We start from the raw sequence: 21,522 nt of genomic DNA, 5'->3' as shown, positions 1-21,522 counted from the left end.
ATCTAGGATTACAATAGCTGCCAGGACCCTAATAAATAAATAAACTACTCCATACCCACTGAGTGCACAGTTGCCCACCTACAGTGTCACATGGTGTGTGTTTGGGATACAGGTCATAGGAATTGCAGATTAAATAGTCAACTCAACCCATTAAGAAGAGCAATGTATTCAGACAGAGTTTTTGTGAATTTGATAGTTCGACTGCTTTATTGAAAGTACAGTAGTACCATTGCCAATAGTGGGATAGTTAGTGGGCTGAAACTGTACATTAGTAGTTGAGGTAGCACGTTGAAAGGCAGATAGATAAAGTGTTCATATGTTGTTTTGACTTAAAAGTGGGGCGCACTGGTAGAATGACTGACTGACTGACAGAATGACACACTGACAGTTTCCATGATTATGTACAGCATACCATACCATGACTTAGTCATACCAAAAATGAGAAGGAAAAAAACAACAACAAACTTTCGGCCATAAGCGATCGGTTGCATTTTAGCTATTTTTAAGCATTTTTCTGTTGTTATAGCACCACCCATTTGCCAGTTAGAGTTAAATTTCTCCAGTTACCTTGAGGCGTCCTGTTCTACATATCTACCAAGTTTAGTCCAAATCGATATGGTGGTTAGGCCTAGATAAGAAATCAGCTCTCTAGCGCCCCCATTTTGTTTGATCAGGTCAATAATGGAGGGGTCCCCTCAGATTATGTGTGGTCATATGCCTACAAAGTTGCGAGGTGATCGGTGAAACCCTTGAGATGTTATACACCTTTATGTGATGAGCCACGCCCTCCGCAATATTCATTGCCTTATAGAAGCTCAGTTTTAGTAAGTTTTCCAACTTTTGCCAAGAGGGAACTTTAGATATTGGTCCCTAGATTATGTTCACTGAGTTTCATGCAGATCGGTCAAACTTCCTGGGAAGAGATCGATTTTAAGTGTTTTCAAAAAATTCAATGTGGCGGAAAAGCTATATAACCGGAAGTTATGGGTTCTTGAGGCAAATTTGTTCCTCATGAGGAGAGGCATCTCTGTGCAAAGTAATATACAAAGCTACTAAAAGCTGATTCTTTCCAGTTTGACAAAATTAAGGACTTCCCTTATCCATAGAGTGTGTGAAGGAGGTGTCGGGGACTTCCACATGAGTATCACCCAACATCTGGCTAATAAGGTAACAAAGGCTGTAAAAGTTTCCTCATGGGAGAGAAACATCTTTACATTTCAATCCAGGACTTTTACTTTTAATGGAATATTTTTTAGATCATGGTATTTCTACTCTACTCTGCTTTCTTAAATAAAAGATCTGAGTGTTACTTCCACCACTGTTGATTACATAGTCAGCATCCTAATCTCCCAGGCCACCAACAATGCTTTTTGGCATCTGGAGTCTGTGGGACTTAGCTCTAAGCCCATTAATTCTGACTGAAATGTAAATATTAAAACAATCCCAAATATGAGGTTTAGAGTTAAAAAGGTTCAGTAGTTTCCAAAACCAGCTCGGCACTGTAGTATGTCGTAAACATTACTCAAACAGGTATTCATGTTACAGAGTGCAACACTGTGTCACAGTTATTAGTTTTTATTTTGAAGCTATATCAGACTTTGGACACAAAGACAATGCTTGTCAATGAGAATAAGTCATTGTTTGAATTTTGAATTGTTTTGCTTATTTTCTTCTGGACAAAAGTGGACGTGAATGCAATGATGGCTGGCAGTCGGCTCTTAAGTCTTGGATGCCTGAGCATCCTTGAACACAATTTGAAAAAAGGCTTTAGAGTAATGTGAGGAAATACGTCCAAAGCCACCTCTGTGGTCTCTTAATAATATTAAAAGACGAAGAACACATACATATGTATGATGTATAAGAAAATGAATAAGTCAGTAAGAAGAGGAAGAGTATGAATAAATCTTACCTGTAATGGGCAAGTGCAGCATTGGGTCCACTTGCAGAGATTGTCTCAAAGCTTGGGCCTCTGCTGTCCTTCTGTTTACTGTAATGTAATGTTTATATTAACTGTGACTTGAGTGTCTTTTTAAATTAATGTACATGTATAAGTTTCAGCCTCACTGTCTTTCTCTCTGCCTTTATGTCACTTCATAATATGTTTTCTACGCTCTACAGCACTGATATTCTGACATGAGGTAGCAAAGCCCTTCCTGTTCAGCAAATACAATCTCCAAGCTCTCCTCCATCTCGTGTACACTCACCTGCGACAATCATTGACGTATTTTGCAGCAGTCAGCTCGGTCTCTTTGCCCTCTGGCACAGCCTTCTCCAGCCACATCAGCAGCTGGATGACCGCGACTGCGTCCCTCACCTACACGGAGCCACAATGATACACTGACTAGGAGAGTCTTGGCATCAATCACAAACAACACAAAACACACTGACCAACGATTTACATGTCATGTTCCAAGGCTGTTCAGACATCTTTGGACAGGGTAATAAATGCATCAGGGTGTGTGATCACTGAAGTGTTCAAGCACTCAATGAGAACGATTCATAAATGTCTCGCAGATCTGACAGTGAAGGCTGATTAATGAGTTCCTGGGATGATAACAGCCTCACGTAAATGTATTAGAGGCTCATATCTGGGAGTACAGATGTAAATAAAAACCACAAGTGTTTATCTTTAGAGGTGTTCATAACCACTGGTGCTCATGTGTGCATGTACATGATGGTGTGGCTGTGTTTACCGTGAGCAGAACATGTATGTAGAGCTGCAACTGTGTCTGTGTACAGATGACATACGTGAGCATCTCTCAGGATTCGCTGCTCCGTCTCGTCTTTCACTGCTTTTGTCGTCAACACAGGAGAGTAGGAGCTGGTCAGGAGTTTTTCCTACATGATGAAAAAATAATAATCTATAACGATATATACCTTTAATGCTTTTTACTCCAGAAGAGGCCTTGTCCTCTCATTTTAAAAAGTAGATTGGACTGTTTTCCTTTTCCTTTATTATCCTGTTGGGTACATCCTGGACAGGTCACCAGACTATCACAGGGCTGACACACAGAGACAGACAACCATTCACACTCACATTCACACCTACTGACAATTTAGAGTCACCAATTAACCTGCATGTCTTTGGACTGTGGGAGGAAGCTGGAGTACACGGAGAAAACCCACGCTGACACGGGCAGAACATGTAAACTCCGCACAGAAGAATATGCTGATTCTACAAAATAACTATGCAGCTTGGTGATATGCAAATAAATGACCTTGCGTGATTTGAATTCACTGAAAGGGACAGTTCAACCATACATAAAATATATATTTTTCCTTGTATTTAGGTCTGTTTAATAGTCTAGATTGTTTTGGTGTGAGTTGCAGAGTGTTGGAGATATCGGCTGTAGAGATGTCTGCCTTCTTTCAAATATAATAACACTAGATGGCACTTGGCTTGTGGGCTGAGCTGTAACGTTAGCTAGCTCAGTGCTGCTAGGTGAGCTAACAGTAGATGAACACTTTCTTCTGCATGGTGATACTGCAGGTGTAGTTCAGTAGAAAGAAAACAGTTCCCACATGAAACTGCACACAACAAGGTCTGTGGATTATCTTGATTACCCGGGTCATGATTTCTGGAAAGAGACATTGCTGTTGAGTTTTTCAAATGTTTATCTTTGGCACGTTAAGCACTACAAACCGAGTGCCATCTAGTTCATTATACTGGAGAGAAGGCAGACATCTCTCTGCAACATTCTGCAACTGACACCAAAACAATCTAGACTGATAAATATTACTACAAGTAAGAGACAAAATAAATGCATTTTTGAGGTTGAACTCTCCTTTTACACCTGAATTGATTTTTTGTTCACTTGGTGGCAGGAACACATCACTGACATATTATCACCCTTAATGATCGATCGCCTGTTGTAACAATGAAGTTGTTACAGTGAATGTGGTAGCTGATAGTTTACACATGCAGCATGAAAAGGTAAACGGAATGTTAATATCAAACACTTAAAATGAGCTTTCTGACATATATTTAGCATGTAACATTTTTCATTTAACTATGTCTTTGAAGATGCTCTGTAGAGTTGAGGGCAGCTGCAGAGTCACGTAATACATTTTTGTGTGTTCTTCAGCATGAGCAACTGCTTCACATTAAACAGTCATTTAATCAATTGTTTATATAAAAATATTGATTAGTGCAGTTTTAAAAACTTGGATTTTGTCCACAACACGCATCAAAACTATCGACAGTATCCCAGCAGCAGCCAACAAGGTGACTCACTACAGATGCAACAGCACAGCAATACAAAAAGTCTATTATACTGTATGTGCACAGTACATTTCATTAAATCATAATGTTACACTAACAAAGAAGGACATTAGACAGTACACTAAGTATAATGGAATAATTCATCTGCATACCTCTGGTGTAATGAGCTCGTAAAGAGCATAGTTTGTGTACTCTGTGCCGATCCACACTTTAACCCCAGGCTGGGCCACATACTCCTTCAGGTAATCTCTGACACTGTCGTAGCTTTTCAGCTGCACACAGAGGGACTCGTTACAGGAGGAGTTCAGGTACGCTCTCAACTCTTCTGTCAATCTGTCCATGTGGAGGAAGAGCCTGGGTGATGTGGCAGAAGGTATAGTGGTTCATAAAAGAAGAGGTTTATGAAAGAAAAATTCTGTATGTCCTTGTATCCTGGTATATGTGCTGGGACACAATAAAGACACAAGACAATTTCAAAGGAATCCCACATGTTCACACACGTAATCCCTGAAAAATGGACTTACCAGATCTCATCCATTGTGAGCAGCGTGTAGGAGTAGAAGAAGGGATTGTATGGGATGTCGTTGCCGCGCAGATTGAACAGCCCTAGAAATCAAAAATACACACCACCCCTGACAGTCAGCATCGGCTCACGCATTCATTTACATCATCTGCTACATCAACCTGAGCCAAGGCATGCTGTTTATATTTAACGATTGAGTCTGACGGACGTGACTTCTTCTGCATTCCTGTCATTGAATACAGACTCCCTAAATTTGAAATCAGAAGTCAGGAAAGTCTGACGCTCAGCAGAGCTACAAGAAAGAAGGCTCTGAATAACTCAGTGTTTTTGTGCAAAGTAATGAACTGAACGTCCAGTGTGCACACTGAATAAAATCAGTTTAATGATATGATTATTGTTGATAATACGGCTTATAAATAAAAAAACACTGTTTGTCTCGTTTGAATCTGTTAGTGTGATAAGAGTAATGCCCATTTTTATAAAAGCATTTGTGGTCTGTTTCCTACATGTTTGTTATGTTGTATTGCAGTTACACCTCCTGTCAGTCTGATTACTGTATTCCTATAAACCTTCACATCAGACTCCGCAGGCTACAGTTTATCCTAAAAGCTGTGGTTGTATTTGTGCTTTGTTTGTCTCCCCTCATTTTATTTTGATGCTAACTGTATTTTCAGAGCTAGCCTGAGGCATAAGCAAGACTAAGCAGCTATTTCAGGCCCTGCAGCCACTAGGTGGCCTAAAAAAGAAAATAAATCATTTGGGATTACCTTCCAGACATTTTTAAACATGTTGTATATTGTACTGAATCCTGTTTGAATATTATCCATAGTATTTTAACCATTATTAAAGCCTGTGTCCATCAAAGCATTTTTTTTCCCCGAAGCCAGCGTATATTTTTAATTCTTTAAAATGGGAGCAATGAGAATTTATTCTGCACTGAACGCTGCACAGGTTTTATGAACAGGCTTCAGTGACATTGAACCCTATTTCAATATTCCTTCACAAGCCCTTTTCAGCTAGACCACAATTCCTCTGCCATATATATTCAAATATAAAATTAAAAATAACAAGGATATTTCTCTGGCATTTCAGAAACCAAATGGTTCCTTTTGTTTATAACTACAATACTACATTTAATACTTTTTAAGGAGATGTTTTAAGTTTTCTATGCTGCTAAAAAGACATCCCAGAGGAGAGGTCACTCGGGTATGGCTCCATCATTATTCAAAGTCAAAAAACACCAGACTTTATGATGTTCTTTTTAAATAAATTAAACATTTATAAATCACAACAATTTAGACTTTTTTGCTGTATTGAAAACATGTTGAACCATGACTTGCAGGTCCGTCCTCCCTCCCTTCATGCTTCAGCCCTCACAGCATACATGTTCTGTATCATAGCAACCAGCTGCCACCAAAGCGTCTTAGCTGAAAAAACGCTGCACCTCCAAAGCGCTCTCATACTCCCAGGTGGACATCTCCTGAAGGACACGAGGCCTTAATCTGCTGTTGTTTTTTTTTTTTTTCTCATATCATTAAATAGTTTTTGCACTCCTTTTGCACTTGGCGATCTATCTATCTATCTATCTATCTATCTATCTATCTATCTATCTATCTAAAAACATGTTCCAAATGTTGGAAATAATTACATCCATCTTTTTTTTGGACTACCTGAGAGCTCTGGTGAATTCCATGCCCAAAAGGGTTAAGGCAGCACTAGATAATAATGGTTGGCACACAAAATATTGACACTTTAGGCACTTTAGTAATTTTCAGAGGAAGGTAAATCTATACTACTATATAAGTTGTACAATGACTACTTTAAGTTATATCAAAGTGTCATTTCTATAGTGTTGTCCCATGAAAAGATATAATGAAATACTCTGGACTTAAATGTTATTGAAAATGTTTGGAAACAAACGTATTTGGAATTAAAATCAATAAGAGAGCAATAAAGTAGACAGACAGCTCAGATATGTTTTTTAAGGAGAAACTCAAACGACAACAGTGATAAATATATTGTGAACTTTTTTATCGTGAGTTTTTGGTCTTGCGACATTCCTGTTTACTACAGAACCAGCTCCTGTTGTTAACCAGCACCTTAAAAACCATTCGGAACATCTTTTATTACATTGATCAGTTTCATTGATCAGTTTCAGAGGTGTTTAAACCATAACTTCAACAGATACCAGTACCTACACTTTTTTACCTTCCATAATGTCATAACATTGTATTGATGCAGTTTATCTTGATACAGAGACACAGAAACATTGAACTCCAATTTGATTATTTTATTATTATTATTATTGATGGTTAAATCTAATGTGATTGACATTGACAGGCGAACCTGAGCACCTGGAGAAAACCCTCAAGTAAATATAATAATTATAATTTGTCAAAGTCTGCATAAATCACATTTCACCTATAAAAGTTTTATTTTGACCATAAATTACAGGTTTAGAGATCTATGTAGCATCAAAAGTAGGTGTGACATTTAACTAGTGAAAGTGTTTCTGCCTTAGTCATCGTCTTGTTTTCCTCATGGGAAAAAAACGTTGATGAAAAATGATCAGTTGTGATATAGTGCTTGTTGAGGTTGCTTAGCAGCCTCAGATGCAACCTCTACACAACCTTGTGTTGAGTAGCACCCAGTGCCCGACCTTGTGTTTTACAGGTGGTTAAAGATACAGTATGTGTGCAGCCCCTTAAAGTTAGATAAAGGTCATTTTGTCAAGTCATAATATGTCTTATAATGATAATAATAATAATAATAATAATAATAATAATAAACTCTATTGGTATTGCACCTTTCCAAACATAGTTACAAAGTGCTGTACAATAAAACACATTTAAAACACAAGGAGAATGAAACATTCTCTGAAACACTGATCAGTTTCATTGATCAGTTTCAGAGGTGTTTAAACCATAACTTCAACCGATACCAGTACCTACACTTTTTTTTACCTTCCATAATGTCATAACATTGTATTTATGTTGTTTGATTTTATTCAGTGAGGCAGAATCACTGAATTCTTATCTGACTTATTAAATTATTATGTTTATTATTTTATGATTATCATTTATGGGATTTTTTTAATGCGATTGGACAAGCTGGTTTAAAAAGCTGGCTCAGTGCTCAGCTGGACTGGACGCGATTGGACCCACTAAGAGCTGTGGCAATACTGTGCATATTTAGTTCAAAATAATCTGATATTTTGTTCTTTCTCTGCAATAGTTTTGCACATTGAAGTACATTTTAAAATGTTTAATACACTGTCTCGAGGGGGAAATCAAATTCTGTTTCTGTGGTGAAACGCTACAACTAAATGTTCAACTAGATGCAATGAATACATTTACATTTATATGCTTATATCTACTGTGTTTTTCCAGAAAATTCAGCTGTGGTTCACAATATTTTTTTCTAAATTGGAAACAGGATTCATTGAAACAATTTTCATGGACAAATTCTGAGTTACTTACAGGCTGTTTCATCCAGCGCTGACAGCAGAAGAGCTGTTGGTTCGTATGGATTGTCTCTTATCTGATTCCGTATGTGCTCCACTTTCATCTGCCAGGACCTTTCTGCAAACACACACATTTTATTTTTATTTGCACCCACATGACAATTGACACGATTCTTATTGAATTTGTGTTTAATGATTTTTTTGGACCTTAAGGAGCAAAAAGACAACACTGACACATTACTGTAAAAAGCTAATGTGGTGAACTTCAAAACAATTCATTACAGGATTTATTTTAAACATCCAGCGGACACAGACCAACATTATTATTTATTCAGAGTCCTGTTTGTCCACAATATTGCCTCTCTGTTCAGCTCTGTTTTGGTCTTCACCAACTTTTAAAAGAAATATTTGGCCATTAAGCTACTAAATGCTCCACTATGTTCATCAGTTAGTTTCTAACTGTGCCTGTCTGGCATTTAGTGCTGAGCTGTGAGTGTACAGCAGGTTTATTGGAGTGCTTTTGTTGAAAACTCCTGCCAGCTGCAACTGACAATTAGTTTGATGAGAGCAGTGACGGTGAAGCAAAACAAAAAGTTGTGGGCTGTAAAAAAAACAATGAGCTGAAAGACACTAAGAAGGCTTTCACATCAGGAACCCCGGCCTGGTTCGAGTACACTTTCCTTTGTCCAGTTTTTCTGAAAAGTGTGAGCACTGTGTACTGTACCCTGGGACTTTTCAGTGATCCGTGCCTAGGTCCACTTGAAAGGCTGATCTCGAGTATGGTTCAAGTGTGCCCCGGGAACATACATAGGACACTGGGAACATACATAGCACCCTGGGAACATACAGTATCTCACATAAGTGAGTACACCCCTCCCATTTTTGCAAATATTTCATTATATCTTTTCATGGGACAACACTATAGAAATGACACTTTGATATAACTTAAAGTAGTCAGTGTACAGCTTGTATAGTAGTATAGATTTACCTTCCTCTGAAAATTACTCAAAACACAGCCATCAACATCTAAACAGCTGGCAACCATTATTATCTAGCGCTGCCTTAACCCTTTTGGGCATGGAATTCACCAGAGCTCACAAGTTGCTTCAGGAATCCTCTCCCACTCCTCCATGATGACATCATGGAGCAGATGGATGTGAAGACACCTTGCGCTACCCCACCTTCAGCTTGAGGATGGCTCACAGGTGCACAGGTGAGTTTAGGGCTGGATACATACTTGGCCAGTCCATCACCTTCACCTTCAGCTTCCTCAGCAAGGCAGTTAGTTGTCAGTTGTCAGTTGGCTGAAAGAGCACCAAGACAACTGTCCCTTGCCTACAGTCAAATATAGTGGTGGCAACAGCACTCATGCAGCCCCAAACCATGATGCTGCTACCACTATGCTTGACTCTTTCAGCATGTGTGGCACCTTGGTGAAGAGCACCAAGACAACTGTCCCTTGCTTATAGTCAAGTATAGTCGTGGCAGCATCATGGTTTGGGGCTGCATGAGTGCTGCCGGCTCTGGGGAGCTCGGCTCATTTAGGGAAACATGAATTCCAAGCAGAGCATGATCGCCCCTCTTCAGAAACTGGGCTGAAATGCAGTTTTCCAACATGATAATGACCCAAAACACACCTAGAAGATGACAACTGCCTTGCTGAGGAAGCTGAAGGTGAAGGTGATGGACTGGCTAAGTATGTATCCAGCCCTAAACTCACCTGTGCACCTGTGGGCCATCCTCAAGCTGAAGGTGGAGGAGCGCAAGGTGTCTTCACATCCATCTGCTCCATGATGTCATCATGGAGGAGTGGGAGAGGATTCCTGAAGCAACCTGTGAGCTCTGGTGAATTCCATGCCCAAAAGGGTAAAGGCAGCGCTAGATAATAATGGTTGGCACACAAAATATTGACACTTTAGGCACTTTAGTAATTTTCAGAGGAAGGTAAATCTATACTACTATACAAGCTGTACAATGACTACTTTAAGTTATATCAAAGTGTCATTTCTATAGTGTTGTCCCATGAAAAGATATAATGAAATATTTGCAAAAATGGGAGGGGTGTACTCACTTATGTGAAATACTGTACATAGGACTCTGGGAATATACATAGGACCCTGGGAACATAGGACCCCAGGAACATACATAGGACGCTGAGAACGTACATAAGACCCTGGGGATATACATAGGACCCTGGGAACAAAGTAGAGCCCCGCGTGGGTCTGTTTTCTTCATCCTGCTCCTGCCCGCTCCCGCTGAATTTCTGACCATTACCGCCCACAACTGCAACGTGTCTATTACACTCCCGCCCGCTCCCGCAATGTGTATGTCCACTCCCGCCCGCACCCGCAAAACTCTGAGAATTTATGCCCGCACAACAATAGAGATCGATGATTTTGTGTCTTCTCCCGTCCCGCAGGAGAAAACACGTTATTTTATAGGCTATTAATAAAGAGATTCATGGGGTTGTTTGTTTCGTTTCCCTGGCCTGCATGTCTTTTGACGCACTGTCAGGAATAGCGCTCCTATTTCGTTGTTTTCATTTAGTTTTTAATAAAATAAAGGCTGTTTCATATTCTGTTCTCCTCCTCTGTATTTTATTTATTTTTCTACCTTTATATAATCACGCAGTGATTGAGGTTAAGGCAGGCCTGGCGCCAGGATGAAGTTACTGAGTGGGCGGTTAAAAATTACGAGGGGGCAAATCTTTATTATGCAACATAGGTCCACAGTGAGTTATAAAGAGCGCGCAGCCGTGCATAATTGTTGCACGTAATGACAGCTTGTCGCCGGTGAAACACAATAAACTGCACGTCTTCTTTCATGTTTGTCTCATGACAGATGGAGCTTAAAGACAGACAGACAGGTGGAGCAAGCGGCAAACTGGTATGAAAGCTGGTTCAGGCCAGGGCATATTTGTCCATTTATGAATAAATATAGAGTGGAAACGCTTATGCATGCACCAAGATCCCACAGTGGGTTTTTTTAGCCGCCCGTTCCCGCCCGCAGCAAAGTCCAAACCGCTGACGCCCGCAATATTTGCATTGGGTCCCGCAGGACCCGGCGGGATCCAGTCCCAGTGCAGCCCTCTAGAACAAACCCTGGGATGATAGAACCCTGGAGACATACATAGCGACCTGGGAACATACATAGGACCCTGGGAACGTACATTAGACCCTGGGAACATAGGACCCTGGGAACATACATAGGACCCTGAGAACGTACATAGGACTCTGGGAACATACATAGGACCCTGGGAACGTACATAAGACCCTGGGCAAGGTTTCTGCAGGTATCAGCAAATCTAATTTAATGCTTTTTAATGCCGTTTTTAATGCCACTTTAAACAAATTTAATGCCCATGTCCAACTGCAGATACAGTTTTTTATTTATCTATTATATATATATATATATATATATATATAGACAAAATTGTAAGCGCTAGCTAGATTAGCATTTGACAATGCTAATCTTGAATATTTGAGAAAATCTAAATTTACATTAACTGTCACTCTATAGTGAATTAGAAATGGCTCACAAGACAGTTCACAGTCTCAGAATTTTTTTTTTTTTTTAAGATATTTTTTTGGGGGGCATTTTTTGCCTTTAATGGACAAGACAGTCAAGTGTGAAGGGGGAGAGAGTGAGGGAGTGACATGCAGCAAAGGGCCACAGGCTGGACTCGAACCCGTGCCACTACGGCAACAGCCTTATACATGGGGTGCCTGCTCTACCACTAAGCCTCCGATGCCCCACAGTCTCAGAATTTATTTACACACAGCCTGAAGAATGATGCTCTAACCTCTAACCTGAAAAGGCTGGAGGCGGTCACTGTAGCGGCAGGTGTGGTGGTGGTAGCAGCAGCAGCTGCAGTTGTGGTGGCGACAGCAGAAATTGCGTTGCTGGTCACGGCAAAGAAATTCGGCACAGTTAACTGCTGCCTGCCTTTAATCGCCAACTTGTGACTATCTGACAGCATGTGTGATTTCACCGCATTGACGCCCATTGTGCAAAGTTTGAAAATCTTTTTGCACTCGCTACAAAATGCCTCTCCGGGTTTACCGTTGATGGGCTTTAACCAGGTTCTGAATAGTTCCTCATCCAACCACTTCTGCTGAAACTTGCATTTTCCCATTTTTCCGACATTTGCTAATATTCCCTCCACTCTTTCGCCACAGCATGAGCACACTCACAGAACGTTCCATTCCAAGCATCCAGTGTTATGACTTGCACCGGCCGTAAACAATAGCCAATTAAAAGGTTCCGCCTGTCAATCATCACATTATACTTCCGATCAAAATTATTAAATTTGATATAATCAAAATAAATCGTGAATAACAATGTTTTTTTCCATCAAGTGTATTTCATTTTTAATGCCTCTGGACATTGAATTTAATGCTTTTTAATGCAATTTAAGGCCTTAATTTTCGCAAAATCTATTTAATGACTTTTAATGCTTTTTAATCACCCGCGGAAACCCTGCTGGGGATATACATAAGACCCTGGGGAAGGACATAAGACCCTGGGGATATACATAGGGCCCTGGGAAGATAGAACCCTGGGGATATACACAGGACCCTGGGGACATACATAGGACCCTGGGAACATAGGACCCTAGACATACATTGGATCCTGGGAACATAGGACCCTAGACATACATTGGACCCTGGGAACATACATAGGACCCTGGAAACATACAAAGGACCCTGGGAACATACATTGGACCCTGGGAACATAGGACCCGGGAACGTATGTAAGACCCTGGGGATATACATAGGACCCTGGGAACATTGGACCCTGGGGACATACATAGGACCCTGGGGACATATATAGGACCCTGGGAACATACATAGGAGCCTGGGTACATAGATTGGACCCTGGGAACATAGGACCCCGGGAACGTATGTAAGACCCTGGGGATATATATAGGACCCTGGGAAGATAGAACTCTGGGGATATACATAGGATCCTGGGAAAATGGGACCCTGGGAACATACATAGGACCCTGGGAAGACAGAACACTGGGGACATACAAAGAACCCAAGGAACATACATAGGACCCTGGGAGCATAGGACCCTGGGGACATACATAGGACCCTGGGGATATAAATAGGACCCTGGGAACATAGGATCCTGGGAACATAGGATCCTGGGAGCATAGGACCCTGGGAACATCGGACCCTGGGAACATACATAGGACCCTAAGAGAACTTGTAGAATCGGGAAACAGAGGAATAACCCCAACTGCATGGCCACAGGTGATAAAGTAGGGAGGCAGGCAAGAGTGTTCTTGACATTGTTTTCAAAATACAACTATAAACAACATAAGGCATAATTCGAAGCTCGACTCCATTGCACAGTTTGGGCACAGGATCTTGTAATTGGCACACTTATCTTTTACACTATGGCGTCAACATAAACAAATGTCATGTAGATGATGCTGCAAGTGTACTCAAGCCTGGAACACTACTAATGTGACTAATGTGAAAGCTGAGCTGCGGGGAGTGGAGAAGGGGGGCAATCGTTCTTTGCCACGGTACAAATCAATTGTACCAAACATGAAACACTCTTAATTGCTTCTTGGAGCAACACCGTTCATATTACGTGTCACTGACCTATTGTTCATATAAAAATATTGATTAGTGCAGCTCTGAGGACGTGAATAGCAGTGCCTTCTGTAAAAGTGATGCTTCCACTAAGTGCAGATACACATCAGTGGTTTTTTCATAACTTTGTCCTTTTCTTTGACATTCCTGACATTCGCAAACTGCTCATCACTTTATGAGCTCTACCTGGACTGCCAAATATACAAACAAGCTTTCATATCCAAACTATGAATCAGCATTTACAAAAGACTCACTAAAACACACACACACACACACACACACACACACACACACACCACAAACACACACACACACACACACACAGACACCATTAGGTTTATGATGCTCTCCACTTGTGCCATTTATCTATTCCCCGACCATAAAGACTAATAGGACCTACAGGCGTCCAGACAACTTCCTTCTCCCGAGGCTTTTCCATTCTCTCAAAGTTAGTATTTGATCTGTCAGGCAGCCATAAAGACACTAACGTGCTGTTTATGGCTGTGTTTGTGGAGCTGCATATTGCTTTCTGTCCAGTTTGCAGGTATTTATCAGCACACAGATAAAGGGCACCACAGAGGCAGAGCAGCAGACTGCAGAGTGAGTGTGTATTGAGACACGTAAGGAAACCCACGTATGACTCTGTCAGGCAGGCGGGTGAGGTTGTCAGGCGGGATGGGCGGTCTGTCCTTCCACACTTGGTCGACCAGGTTATCAGGGATGGACTTGAGGCTGCGATTGCTGGACTCCAGATTGATGCTGTAGTCCTCCTGCGTTTCTAATGGAGGAAATTGCAGATGATTACACACACCGAGCCGAATCAATCTCAAGTAAACAGTCTGCGTGGCGCCTGCAGGCTCCATCGATAATTTTCCGTCTACTTGGGCGAGCACTTTATTGATGTTAACCCGGACTGACAGGAGAGATGGAGAATAGAGACTCACTGAGGGAGAAGAGGAAGGGATCAAAGCCGATCTCGCCGCCTGGTGGGACCTCAGAGATCAGCCACTCCGCTACACTGCTGATGGACACTGGGGAACATCACACATGACAGACTCAAGTTATTATTGACTTTACAGGATGTGACAGAGTAAATCAATATGACCTACCTGTGGTGAACATCGTGATACATCACAGAAATATTCAAAATGTTTTATACATGTGTATTAAATCAAATAAAAAATTGTTTTGTAACAAAGAGTGGATTTGAAAATTAAACAATACATCAGTATATAAAAATTGATAGCAGATCAGTCAGTTAACATAAATATAGTAATAATTATAATATTAATAAAAATATATTTTGACTATACTGATCAAAATGTGAAAGTTTAAATGTGCAATAAGCCACTTGTTATTCTGTCTTAAGGCAGTCAGTAACATGGAAATATATAAATGATCACATTTACAAGCAGTTAAAGGTAATTTCCTGTCCCATATTCTGTTACAAGACGCTATGAAAGAATGACCCATGTTCTAAGGGGCTATAGAATAAAATACAGTTCAATACACTGCAACTTAAAGACTAAAATATTTTATTAATATTTGTTATTGTCAAACCATCCAGTAAAAAGACCAAAACAAAGGATGTGTTAGTCCACCTCTGACTTCACTACTTGGTCTGTGATTTTTAGCTTCAAGCACATTTGTTCCCACTAAAGACCTTAAAGCTAAATTATCCAGGATTTTCCTAAAAAACAATACATAGGCTTGTTTTCTTCTTATTTTCTGTGTTTGTGATGTTTATAAGTGTGCACCCAAACAGCCCACCAAAAGGTGGTGACCAGGTGTCAGACTGTAAGCAGCAGGTATCCAAGGGACACGGCACATTAAAAAAAAAACAAACAAACAAAAAAAAAAAAACAACAGGTGACAAACATATACTTTCAGCACTGTAACACAAACACGTGAAGCCCCCCCGCGGCTAACCCCAAGTGGGGCCCTTTCCTGCAGCACAGAGCAGGTGAATTTGAAAATCGTTCAGTGTGAGGATTTATACTTCCAAATGCACAACAATGTTTAATAGACCACTCAAGAACACTGGATAGAGATTATTGTAATGAGTAACTGTTGAAGTTTTTAACATTACAAACTATGAAGTATCACAATCGCTGTTAAGCTCTCGGAGGCACACCAGGCTCTCCATCACCTGATGGTGAAGCTGCAGGGCACATGGTGGTCTCTCTCATCTGATGCTAACACTACTGCAGTGTCTCCCTCATCTGCAATGTATTCTTCCTGTCCATCACTGTCTTTATGATAAGGTAGGTCTGTTTAATCCTCATTGACCTTGCTGTTGCCTTTTAAATCTGCTGGCAGGCTCTGATGTTGAAAACTTTAGACCAGCAAACGTTTTGTTTTATTGTACACCAATACTGGTACTGAAAATGCATCATATCATGATGTGCATTGTATATAATTGTACTTTTTAAAAATAAAGAAAACATTTTATATTTTGGTTTATGACCTGTGAACAAGTGACATTTGTTGCTGGTATGTGGCTTTCTTGCATCATATTTTGCTCTAATTTCGTATAACATGTACTTTTTCAGTTTGATCATTTTTTACAAAGTAGTTTGAGATAAGTTTTTTAAGTCGCTTTAGTTACCAAACTATATTTGTTGTAGTTCAACGTCTACCAGTGTGAAATAGCTGGTAGCTTGCAAAGCTATGCTTTCAAAGGAGCTTCCCCAACACTGATCAGCTTTTAGATTGGTTCTCTATAAGCCTTGCTTTCTCTATGCAATTAATGAAGGCTCAATTTTTGGCACAAAAGAAGTGCGTCCACCATTGCGCAACCTTGTTGGTATCAGTAGCTATCGCTAGTTACCAAAGAGTATCAATGTAGGTGTAGAATGTAGTTAGAAAGCTGATATTGTTGAGCAATGAGTTTACCTGCCTACTGCATTACAGGTTTGTTCGCTTCCTTCTGAGATTAATTTACTTTGTCTCACCTGAGTGACGTCATTGGAACTGCAGTGTTATCGAGCTGGCAATGGGAGGTTCAGTTTCAGTTTTGTTTGTTGTGGTTGATATTAAGATGATGGTTTCCTCGTTTTTCCACCATTCATTGATACTACCTTTGTTCATTGCTTTGTTTAAAGGTGAGTGTGTTAATATTTATAACTGACACCTGGATATTTATGTCATTATTTGCTGAGCTCTGAGGAAAATGGAGAGCAACAGCAACACTAACAATAAAGCCACTCTGATATGCTGAGGGGGGGGAAGTTGAAAAGTTTCCTGTACACACAGAACAATTTAACGACAAACACATGTAAAATAATCCAAACAAACGTGTTAACTGATGAACATGCTAGTCATCTGGAAAACACTGAGGGTGTTTTCCAGTAATGTCAGAATTGTTTGTTTGAGCACTCTGGTATCTATCATCTGTTGTGTTGCGACATGCAGTGTTTCAGGCTCTATTTGTTTTGTATTTGCAACATGTTTCTTTATGAAGCATACGTGCTGTGTCGTTGGTTCAGCTTTCTTTCCCACTGCATACATCCGATGTGTTAAATCGCACACTGTGCATTAACATCATATGTACAACTCCAAGTTAAAGTGTTTTTGCGAGACACAACATGCAGTGACTTTTAGTTTGTTCATCAGCTATTCTCATCATGTAAAGCCTCTGATAATGGGTGCAGCATTTGTCAGGATATTTTTAGACTAACAATCACCAAACCCACAAATATTTGATTGGAATCCACGTGCCCTGCGTTGTCATAACAAGTAATCATAATACAATCGCCCCCTACCATCTTTTTCCAGCTCCCAGTTGCAGTCCATCTGTCTCTCAGCTTGAACCCAGTAGCGGCTGTCTGTCCACAGAGCAGCCTTGGTCTGTGTAACTACGGCAGTGCCTGAGGAGAGGCAGGACAGCAGCTGTGTTATGGAGAGGGCAGCGTTGACAGTGAATTACAAACGACTATAAATGTCAGAGTTGACTTAGAACAATGCGTGATGGGCCAGCTAATCTTGAAAAATGCGGGCATGAGAGGAGAAACAGGAAGGTTAAGAAGAAACACAGGGGAGATGGCAACCTGGTGATGTGTGGTGGATATATAATCAGGGCTTACATTATCATTCCACCGTTACAGCCTCACATAACATAGATACACTTAAATAGCAACAGCTGAGAAGAAGCTTTTTCTCGCATGCCTCCACGATGAAAGAAGAATCCAAACGATTGGATTTTTTCTAAAACATTACTAATAAAAACACTCCTACATAAACAGTCTCATGCACGGAAGAGAAGCGTGCCTGAACAAACACGTCTGTTTGAACCCTGATCAACAGAAAACAGAAAACAGTGAAAATGACTGTGTTTGGGAATACTTAGCACAGGGTTTACGTTAGCAGGCATATGCTGGCTTTTTGCCCGTATCATGTGAAGATGTCTGGCAGATGACAATATCAACAACCAAAATATCCAGTGGGAAATATGACTAATAAATAAATAAATAAATTCCCACTAGCATATCAAATATCCCAGTGTTGTGAGACCTACAAGATATGTTGCCAAGACAACTTCAATATAAACTTGTATTGTGAAGACCAGATTTTAGGGACTCCAATAACTGACGGATCTATTTATCCACCAAGGCAGCAAAGAGTGCATCGCTGCCGCTTCAGAATGTACAACACATCCACGGCAGTCTTCCTCTTGGCACGCTTGGTGTAGCTGACAGCATCACGGATCATATTCGCCAGGAAAATCCTATACACATGGAGAGCTTCCTCATAGATCAGACAGAAGACACTTTTTGCTCCACAATGGTGAGCCAGACGGTGGATTCTGGGCTTAGTGATTCTTTGGATGTTATCATGGAAGACTTTACGGTGACGCTTGGCGCTCTTTTACTGAGTGCTTTTCCTCCTCTGCATTTGTCGCTCACCTTCTCTGATTGTTTACTCTGTTCAATAGACCACTTCTTATATTCAAGCATTTTAATTTGATGGACTTGGAATGCAAAAAGACATGCATCTAATGTAGGCTAACATCTATACATGTGTTGGATCATAGCATTTATGGTTTTTCTTTGGAATAAATGTAGGCTATCATATGGCTATTTAAAACATGTTTGTTAGTTAGGCCAGGATTCTGGAATACTAACAGCCATATTGCCTGTCAAAAAAGAAGTCAGTCGTAAACTCTGACTGAGCATATGACTGGATAAATGAAGCCTGGATTATAATGCACAAGAAGTTTTGCTGCAGTTAAACGCAGACCCCTTTTCACTTCAATTCAAGAATTTTCTCTGATTTTGGATCCTCGTTTTTCATGGAGGCCTGCGAGAAAAACATGCCTTCTTCACAAATTTAATGTAGTAATTGATATACAGATGATCATTTTGTGGGTGAGGTATTCCTTTAATGGGGGCCTCGGAAAATGTGACTTTTCTTAATGGAGTTTTGCGTAGGGTTGGCCTGGTGTAAACAGCACTTCACCAAAATGTCATCTGTCTCTTCATCCTTTCATGCATGCAGCAGCTGAGTACAGAAATATGTATGATCATTAATTCTGTTCTCCATTACTGCGTAAAAGTAGATTTAATGGTGAAGTTACTCTGCGATGAATGAGGGGATGCAATGACGCAGTGAGTAAAAGCTGTGTAACTAAATCAGCGAGGAGATGGCAGTATGGTGAGGTTGTGGGATGAAAGAAAAGGAGCTGCATGACCGCGGCACTCAGACGAGGGGAGTTGAGTCATGGGGAGGAGGAGGACGACGGAGAAAAGGAGAAGGAGGAGGAGGCAGAGAAAACAAGAGGCAGAAAGGGATTGTACCTGCGGAGCCTGTAAAGCCGGACATGAAGGCCATCCTGGCATCACGTGGTGCAATATATTCACTCTGACAGAGAAACAGAGGTTAGTGTCTAACACACACACACACACACACACACACACACACACACACACACGCACACGCACACACACGGTTTAAGCCCAGATGACTTGATTATGACGGACAGCACATGTACCAGGTGAGCGTCAGTGCCAGGGATAATGTAGGCAGAGATATTCAGAGGAAACATTCGCTCTCGTAACTCCTGCAGCCGAAGAGTGGTATTTACTGCTGTGCCGGGGATGTACTGTAACACACACAGACACACACAGACGCATACACACACAGGCAGAGGGAGAGAGTGTGAAGTCTTTAGATTGAATTAAAACCTGAAGAACTGCTGATTCATCCCTTTCTGTATCTCCCCCTGTAATCATTAACAGTAGTGCATGTGCAGTAATCATTAACTCTAACTTTATAAAACAAGTGCAACATGTTTCATGATTTGGAAAATGCTGTGTGACTTTTTCGAGGTCAATTCCACGACGTCATTTCTGTAATTTTTTTGTATTTGAATTGCAGAGCCTCATTTCACCAGTTGATCTTACCGGTGGGGACAGAGAGCAGTTCCTCTCAGTTGGCTGGTATGCAACAGCACCAACAGTGTTTCCTGAAATGAGAAGTGCATGGTAACAAAAGGAGACCTTGGAAAGTGACGCAAAGTAGTGATTGAGCTTGAGCTGTGTAAGCACATTTTCAGATTGGTGTGAAGTGCCACTCTTTTTCTTGGATGACTTATCGTGTTGAATCTTTTTAGACACGGTGACTGTCAGAGCAATCTCTGAAATCAATGCAACTTAACTCTCCCATCAGTCAAAGTAAAGGACGTTCGACAAGATCAAACAAGGCGGCTGTGCAAAAAAATAAAGATGATATCAATTACATTAACCACAACATGTCCAATAAGAGTAATGCAATCAGTTGAGAGAGTAGTCCATGTGCACAGATGTGTTAAATATGAAAAAAGGGAAGAGCATGAGACGGAGCTGTTTTCTCCTTCTAAGATGGAATTTTATGCAAAGAAATTCTGATGAGTAACAGGCACGGAAAGAGCAGATGGCAATTTCTTATGCCCCTCTTTGCAAGCTATTTTAAATGCATGCAATCAAAACTGATTGCATATGATCCATTTTTTACATTTTACACCACTTCACAGCTTCTGTCATCGTCACAAACAAACAGAAATACTGAGTGCCACAGTGAAGCGGCTCAGTTAAAGTCATCACACGGAGATCATTGAGGATAAAGAAGGAACTTTTTTACCTGTTAATGCTGCCAGAGAGAGAGCCAACAACAACCAGCCACAGGAAGGCATCTTGGCACTACAAGCCCGTCACGAACAGATCCACAGACAGAGCGGCTATAAAGCAGGTGCTCTGATGTGTATGCAGCGTATGTGAGAAAGAGTGTGTGGGTGTCTGGTGAGAAATTGTGTGTGGGTGTCTGCTAGTAAGTGCATGACTGTCCTCTCTCTCTCTTTCTATCTCTCTCTCCTCCTCCTCTCCCTGCGGCCCTCAGATAGGAATCATGTGCAGTGGCTTTGGGGGTGGATCTTTGGTGCTCAGAGACATTTCTTTGCTTTCTGACCTAAAATACAACATGTCAAACCACAGTGACCACTCGTCTGTTATTTTTTTTTTCCACTGTATTGCTCAATGTTTTACAGTGTGTCATGAAACAACTCAGCAGCTGCGGGCTGGGAATTTTCACAAAGAAGCAGGGTCATCTCACGCATATGTTTTTGATCAAATAAAGGAGCACAGGAACACGTGCTGTTTATATCTTAATTATTTACACAAACAAGACATGCGAAATGCCAGCGATGGATTCAAAAACATGGCTGAGGCTGTTTACA

At 40.8% G+C, this 21,522-nt stretch overlaps 1 protein-coding gene across 1 annotated transcript in view; it reads right to left on the bottom strand.

Moving 5' to 3' along the window:
• Positions 1-21,127, bottom strand: part of xpnpep2 (X-prolyl aminopeptidase (aminopeptidase P) 2, membrane-bound) — a 30,261-nt gene extending 9,134 nt beyond the window's left edge. Inside the window, exons 1-13 of the mRNA XM_049585000.1 lie at positions 20,931-21,127; positions 20,216-20,277; positions 19,804-19,914; positions 19,610-19,673; positions 17,579-17,683; positions 14,759-14,845; positions 14,449-14,592; positions 8,225-8,326; positions 4,747-4,828; positions 4,375-4,576; positions 2,749-2,838; positions 2,205-2,314; positions 1,910-1,987 (exon numbers count right to left, since the gene is read on the bottom strand). Coding sequence (XP_049440957.1) covers positions 1,910-1,987; positions 2,205-2,314; positions 2,749-2,838; positions 4,375-4,576; positions 4,747-4,828; positions 8,225-8,326; positions 14,449-14,592; positions 14,759-14,845; positions 17,579-17,683; positions 19,610-19,673; positions 19,804-19,914; positions 20,216-20,277; positions 20,931-20,982 — 1,289 coding nt within the window. The 5' untranslated portion in view covers positions 20,983-21,127. The remainder of the gene's footprint in view (positions 1-1,909; positions 1,988-2,204; positions 2,315-2,748; positions 2,839-4,374; positions 4,577-4,746; positions 4,829-8,224; positions 8,327-14,448; positions 14,593-14,758; positions 14,846-17,578; positions 17,684-19,609; positions 19,674-19,803; positions 19,915-20,215; positions 20,278-20,930) is intronic.
• Between the last annotated feature and the right edge of the window lie 395 nt (positions 21,128-21,522).

Source organism: Epinephelus fuscoguttatus, linkage group LG9, assembly GCF_011397635.1.
Source record: "Epinephelus fuscoguttatus linkage group LG9, E.fuscoguttatus.final_Chr_v1".
NCBI lineage: Eukaryota > Metazoa > Chordata > Actinopteri > Perciformes > Serranidae > Epinephelus > Epinephelus fuscoguttatus.
Note: the sequence above shows the minus strand (reverse complement) of the source record. Positions and strands in the feature narration are given on the sequence as shown.